This window comes from Triticum dicoccoides, chromosome 7B (assembly GCF_002162155.2).
Source record: "Triticum dicoccoides isolate Atlit2015 ecotype Zavitan chromosome 7B, WEW_v2.0, whole genome shotgun sequence".
NCBI lineage: Eukaryota > Viridiplantae > Streptophyta > Magnoliopsida > Poales > Poaceae > Triticum > Triticum dicoccoides.
Window position 1 is genome coordinate 125,640,074 of NC_041393.1, and position 7,625 is coordinate 125,647,698.

The 7,625-nt window shown below is 43.5% G+C and overlaps 1 protein-coding gene across 1 annotated transcript in view; it reads right to left on the reverse strand.

Moving 5' to 3' along the window:
• LOC119338727 (nucleolin-like) overlaps nucleotides 1–623 on the reverse strand; it is a 13,308-nt gene extending 12,685 nt beyond the window's left edge. The window contains exon 1 of the mRNA XM_037610982.1: nucleotides 150–623. Within this exon, the coding sequence (XP_037466879.1) occupies nucleotides 150–623 (474 nt within the window). The remainder of the gene's footprint in view (nucleotides 1–149) is intronic.
• Nucleotides 624–7,625: the final 7,002 nt, after the last annotated feature.

Sequence of the window (7,625 nt, forward strand, 5' to 3'; positions counted from 1 at the left end):
TCCTCCTCCTCCTCCTCCACCTCCTCCGACTCCTCCACCTCCTCCGACTCCTCCACCTCCTCCGACTCCTCCGGGTCCTCCTCCTCGGGCTCCTCCTCGTCGGGTTCCTCCTCTAGCGACTCCGCCCCGGTGGCCTCCTCACGCTCCACCTCACCGAGATCCTCCACCGCCATCTTGTCGTTCCCGCCACCATCCTCCGCAACCGTAACACTAGCCTCCGACGACTCGGGAGGGGTCGCCGCCACAACCGGAGGGGGCGCCGGAGAGGTCTCCGCCGCAACCGGAGGGGCCGCCGGAGAGGTCTCTGGCGGGGCGGACGCGGGAGTGGTCTCCGGCACAGCCGGAGGGGGCGCCGGGGATCTCTCTGGGGTGGGGGCCGCGGGAGGGGTCTCCGCCGCAACCGGATGGGGCGCCGGGGAGCTCTCTGGGGGGGCGGCCGCAGCCGCGGCCCGCCGGAGTTTCTTGGCTTTGGCTGGAGGCATGAGGAAGGTCGCCGAGGGTTTGCTGCGTTGAGGTTCGGTGTCGTGGTAAACGGCGGGGGTGGAGATTGGAGATGTGTCTGATTCGATCAGTTTCATGAAAGGGGAAAAACCATCACCGGTCACTGAACTTGGGTTGCACATTAGCGCCTTGGTCACTGGCAGGCCCGGCCCGGGGGATGGGGGCGGCCGCCCTGGGCCCGAAAACGGAGTGCGCCTCACGTATGTGTACTTCTGTAGTTTTTTCTCGGTCGATCCGAATTAATTGAGGCGGCCTCATTTCCTAAAAAAAAATTGCGCAACCGCAATGTCCTATTTGTCAGTCGGGTCCAGAGAATATTTGTCATCTATTATTTACTAGTTGATTGCCCGTGCGTTGCCACGGGACACCATACCCTACTAACAAGATAAACGTTGCTCATCCTTCTCCGCATTGTTTTATCTCAAATCACTCCTTTGCTCTAGCTTCTGTGCCAGTCACTCTACTTCACTCCAGAAAGCTTGAATATGACATGATATGCTAGCGTTTACGATGCGTGTCATTTGCTTTTTGTATGGATTGGTAACGCTCATGTGTAGGTGTGTTTCTCTGAAAATTCATATTTTTGGATTAACCAGACCATACAAATGAATGCTTCATGTATTTTCCAAACCTGAATTTATTGTGACAACCCATCAAAGGGAGTGAAGCAAAAGAGTACCGAGTTGGGAACATGAAAACTCAAAGAGGGACATAGTCATTCTAAAATTTGATAATGATATATAAGAACTGAACATAATTTGGTCCATTTATGCTTGCCCAGTAAACATAATTTGAACCACAAAGAGACATGTTAAAAAATAAAGTAAGTGCATATTGATTGCTAGATTATACAACCCACAATGATGTTTTCTGACCATGTATTGAGCGTGAAGGTCTTTCCCTTCAGAATTTAAATTTGTTCACAAAGTCCTATGTCTTATTCCCACTCAACTCCCTTCCCAGCAATCACAATGTCCATTTCCCCACACTCAAGTAACACTTGAAATACAAGACAAAGTATGATGACGAACTTTCTCATGCTTGGCTACTTCTCTGCCTGGTCCTCATGAGTGTGCTTACTGTAGCTTCTTTTTTATTTCTGCATTTATTCCAAGCCCAATGATCAACTGCCGAGCTCTTGTTGTTTCCTACAAGAAATGTTAACATGTGAAGGGTAGACATCAAATCAAGGAGGACATGTGACAATCCCAACATCGCTGCAACTCACACTCATTATTGTCGACAATTGTGGAATCGAATTTGTTTCAGGCTTCACATCAACCAATGCCTCGGCAGGGGTGAAGGGATAGGGAAAATTTAACAAAACATAACTCAGGAAGAAAAATCACAATCACCCTATGAATCTGGCTTTGAATTCGCCTTATTAGCGCTATCACTTTGTGATTCCTGTTTATGGAGCTCAAAAAGTTTTAAGACCAGGGATACTCCGCTCTTTGGGAAGCTTATGAATTCATCATCATGCTATATTATTGTTCCCTAAAAAGAATAAGGGATAAAGTAGTAAAAAAGGCTAAGCTTAGATTCATAGCTCCACCTTTACCTAGAAACATCTCAAGTATGTGTATATACGAAAACATGCCATCATATGTGGTACTATACAAAAAATTTAAGTCCTAATAACCTTCAGTCTCAAATAGTGTGAGCTAGCAACTCTGTCTTTCCCTCTCTCTAGTTCTAAATATGAACAACGGAGTAACAAAAGGCATGTGATTACTTATTCTCCTCATCTTTACATGGTTCGGAATTTATACACATGATGTATTGTTCTCCATTGTGCTAGTTCCCCGGCTAGCTACAGAATGTAGCTTCTCCTCAGCCCCTATTACTCATTTTATTTCTGATGGTAAGTCACATATATAGCCTTGTGGATAGAAACATAGGGACGCCAGCATGCAACATAGCCATTGTTCTAAAAAAATTGTATGCATGCACACAAAGTCTATGCAATAAACAAAATTGAGATTCAGTAGCTACTTGAGTATATATATATACATACTTAATCGCGTGTATAGATCCGGTTATACTACAAGTCCTATGTTTAGCGCCTCTTGTAGTATAAACCTACTATGTGCAAGCGGGATATGTCTAGTGGAATTCAAATGGATAACACAAAGTTCAGGGAGAGAAATACCTCTCTGTAAAAGCAAACAGAACTAACTATATATATGCAGTTTTTGCATAACAAAAACTGAATGACACTGAACTCTGACATGCTAACACATTTTGTTTACAAGGACACAACAATGAGATTAGAAATTAGTTAACACCATGCACCTTCCCGTTAATACATAATCCATTCTAAAGCTAGTTGAGAGCAGAACTAATGGATATGTAGTTCTTCCAATTTCTGGCAAAAATTTCTAACCAAGATACTTGTCCTTCTCGAAACTTTGCATGCCGAAAAATTCGGACTGCCTTGCCGATAAAGCTTGTGGAGATGTCATGGGAGGCTTACAGGTGATTAAACTTGTTGGTGAAAGATTTACATGTCAATTAATCTCATAGCACTGTCATTGCCCTAAATACCTAATATCACATGTATATACTCAGCCAATAATTAGCGAAAAGAAAACATACTGTAGCAACCCACACGAACCAGAATCTGACCTTTTCAAAACACTATTGGAACCTTCTCCAGAGAAACCCAAGCGATGCCTATAAGTATCAATTGGTCGTTCACTTCAGAATCCATCCACAAGATTCATATGAAAATGGCATGGACTGCGAAAACAATAGCAGTATGGAAAATTTGCTGGCTCTACTGGTGTGCACCAAAAGAATCATTATTTTGGCATTATACAAACATTAAGATTCAAATGGAGCATGAAACATAAATAATGTAAACAAATCAGTTACGGTGGTCACTTGTTTTATTCATAAAAAATAAAAACCATCTATTAGGTTAGAGCGACATGTGAACTCAGTCTGAAGCCCACTTACAATGATAAGCGACGAACAATCACCAATCTCATTTGCCTGAAATTTTCATTTGACCGCCAACCATTGCATATGACAAAAAATCAGAGAAACAAGTTAGTAAAACTCATTACGCATATGAAGGCATTAAAATTTGAGGAAACAATGTCATACGTTGACATAATGCTCTTCGAATCCTCCCTGGTGGCTGGGGAAATTTTGCCACCAAGACCTCAGAGGTTGCAGTCATTGCACACATGTGCACGTGTTAGTAATTGCATACTGTAGGTCTGCAGCCAGCGACAGAACATAATATTTTGCTAGAGAGAGCTTCTCACAAATGGTGAAGGTGTTGTTGTTGAGAGCACGTCACGCCTGGAGTAGTAGCTCGCGCATGCCCTGTCGCCGGGCCTGTCATACAACATGTTGCCAACACTGCGGAAGGATTTCTTGATCAGTGTCTGCCCTGAAAACATGCTGACTTAATTACAGTTGATTAGTATAATCAGCAGCAACAAAAGAATATGTCACCATGATAAATCAGATTAATCGAGGCACTTCTGTGTTGTTTCAGTGGTCATCTCCTTCACAAACACTTAACACTGGGCAGTCGAAGCAGGGGCGTTGGGCTTGCCGCCGTGGCCCATGATTCGACGAGTCAAATCCCCTCATTGTACCACTGCAGTTGTGGCACAATTCAATCCTTGCCGCGTCCGTGTCTAGTTCCCTAGAGTCACCACTGCGTCTCCATGGTATCTCTCCATGCCTCCAAAGACGTCTTTCCGGCCAAAGAGCACAGGTCACCGGCAGCATGGCTCCTCCCATTACTACGGCCACATAATCCGGCAATCACGTTGTGTTCCTGCTTCGAGATCAATTGTGTCTGGGAGACAAACCTAGGCGGCGCCTGTTGACGAAGACGCGGGGAAACATCCAATGAACTTGAAACGAGGAGTTCTTCGTGGAGGCAACACGGAAAAGGGGATGCGAGGATTGCGACCAGGGTTGGGAATTTTCTAGATCAACTGCTGCGCGGTCTGCTGCCCTGCGCCCCCGACGCCGTTGCCGGAGACCGCGCGACTGGGCCGTCCCCGAGGCCCCCGCATCCAGGGAAGGCTACCGCCGACGATGACCTCAAGAAGCTTCTACTCGGTACCCGTGGCGCCCCGGCGACCTCGACAACCAAGGTGTCCGCCCTGCACGGCGCCTTCAGTGGGGTAGGGAGATCCATCCATGCATGGGTGCGAGCGAGATCCTGCTGCGCGTGAAGTTGCTGGAGGCGGCGTGTGTGGAAAAGAGGTTGCGTCGTGGGGCGTGGGTGGAGAGAACGAAGTAGGGATCGTGGTAAAGAGGTCGGTAGAAGCGAAGAGATAAATATCGTGAGAAAAAATAGATCGAGAATAGAAGCGTACGAAGGGGAGGGCGTGGGTGCGAGGATGTATCGATAGGGAGGTCGAACCATCACGACGTTCGATTCTCCTTTAATAGTAGAGACTTGCAAGCGTGCACAAAGTGTTTGTTCTACTAGGACTCCTAGTTGTCATTGAGGATGCACTTATTTCAGACTTATCAGGGTGAGTAGTACTTAGCATATTATCTGTAACCCGAACAGGAAGTCACCAGTGTTGGGTATGCTAGTACTACGAGAGTCAGTTGCCATTGCATGCTGGTATATATGGTGGAAAAGGAGGGAGGCGGTGAAGGACGAGTATGTGGCGGATCCTCCCCGGACGGCCTTTGCGATTGCACTTGTTTCAAATTTTGGATCTGTTTCCTATTTCCAGCCAACCACGTGAAATATTGTGGGAAAAGCCAAGCCAAGGATGCTATAAACTAAATGTTGATGCTACTTTTCATCAAGACGGTACGGGTGTTGTTGGCACCGTTATACATAACAGCGCAGGTGAGGCTGTTGCAGGAGCAGCCAGCCCTGTTCAGATGATCTTAGATGCTGCCTCGGCGGAGGCCCTCGCCCCGCTAAAAGGTCTAGAGCTAGTTGAGAAGTTGGGCTGCACCCATATCACATGTGAGTCTGATTGTTTGGAGTTAATCAACACATGCAATGGAGAGCTGGAGATCTTTGGTCCTTATACTGCAACCTTAGCTAACTGTTTTGTAAGAGCTAAGATGATCAATGAAGTTACTTTCAAACACTGCCCGAGGGAAGCCAATCGAGTTGCTCACCATCTAGCTACGCACTCTTATGATACTCAATCTTCTTTTGAATGGGATGGAGATCCACCCAATTTCACTCTTCCTTATTATGTAATAAATGGTGTAACTCTTTTGGCTGAGAAATAAAATACCGAGAGGCTTTCCCTTCAAAAAAAAATGTTGTATAGGGGTTGCGTCAATTAATTTGGATCGAAGGGAGTAGTTTTTCTTATCTTTCTTCCTTTCTTTTTCTTCGGCTTCCTTTGTTTATTCTTCAGTTTTCTTCATTTCTCTTCCTTTTTAACCGGTTTTCTTTGGTTTGTCTCCTTTTTATCTGTTTTTATGGTTTTCATCGTTTTCCTTTCTTATCCTATTTTCGTTTTTCCTATGTGTTGTTTGTACGTTGTAATACATGTATGTTTTTTCTCTTTTCTTTGTACATTTTCATACATGCTAAAAAATACATAAATAAAAAAAGTTTTTTTGATGTCCCCACTTTTTGTATTCATCAAGAAAATAATTATACACCTTTAACATTTAATTAATATACATGATTAGCATTTATAAATACAATATTAACATTTCTTTCAAATACATGTTTGATGTCTATTTTTTTCATAAACATTGTACATTTTCCATATAGTACACCGGAAACATTTATTTGATATATGTTTCACATTTTCCAAATACATCATGAACACATTTTATAGTGTCATGTAATTTTTTAAATGCATCAATATTTTGAAAAAATCACAAACATTATTTTGTATTGTAAGCTATCTGCATTTTTATATACATTTGAAACATTTATATTATATACGTTTAAATTTTCCAAATATATGATTGTTATTTTCATAATGTCACATATATTTTTTTGAAACATGTGAGCATTTAAATTTCACACAAAAATAATGTGTATCAACAGTTTTTGTATTAAGCTAACAAAATTTGTTACATTTTCTTAATAAATTTTTCGAATTCATGATTTTGATTTTTTATATTTTGAAATATACGTATTTACAAATATTTTCAAAAATAAGAAGAAAACAAAAAAGGAAAAAAACAAGAGAAAAACGGTCTTACCTGGAACCTACCTGGGCCAGCCCATTTTGCGACTCCCTGACACGAGTGGTCGCTCCAACTCGCGTTAGGCTATGCTAAAAAAACTCGTGTTAGGCGAGGTATAGGCGTGCTCGGCTCCCTCTGCCTTCCCGAATGCAATATCAGCTTTGATATCAACCAATGCATCACGGCTCGTGTCTAAGGGGAGAGAGGCGAGAGTAGGGAAATGCCAGCAACAACTCGTTGCTCGGCCCTTCTTCGGCCACGCCCATGGTTGTATTGAGAGCATCTCGAATAGATGATGTATCAAAATATGGTTGAAGTAAAGTATACATCATCAAAAAGTGATTTTTTTACATCATCAAAAATATCCAACTCCAATGGATAATGTAAAATTGCAATGACTAGATCATTTCAAACATGCCAAGTTCATTTGAAATCAACATGGTTCATACTACAAACTACTCCCTCCGTCCCATAATATAAGAGCGTTTTTTGCACTAGTGTAGTATAAAAAACGCTCTTCATACTTATTTTACTCGATCATCACTCTAGACATAAAACTGCTCGTCGGGATCACTCACGAACTGTTCCTAGCACGCGTCGGTGGCGGGGTCATCAAAGTCATAGAGCTCCTCCGAGTCGGATTCGATGGGGATCACCATCGAGGTGCCGGCCTCATCCTCCTGAGTCGCCTGCCTATTCTTCCACTCGAGGCCACGTTTTTAATAGAACTCCATCTCGTTCTCAACACATTGGGGATTCTCGTGCGCAAACCTCGTCATCGCCACTTCACCACTCTCACGGGGAGCAATGTGGATATCGTTCTTCTTCTTATTCTTCTCTTCGATCAGCCGTATGATCAGATTCTTAGCCCAAACGAACTCCACCAGCTCCTTGTTTTTGATATTCAGGTAATTCATCTCCTCCCTTGGTCGGCCAAAACACCACATGACGATGCCGTACGTACG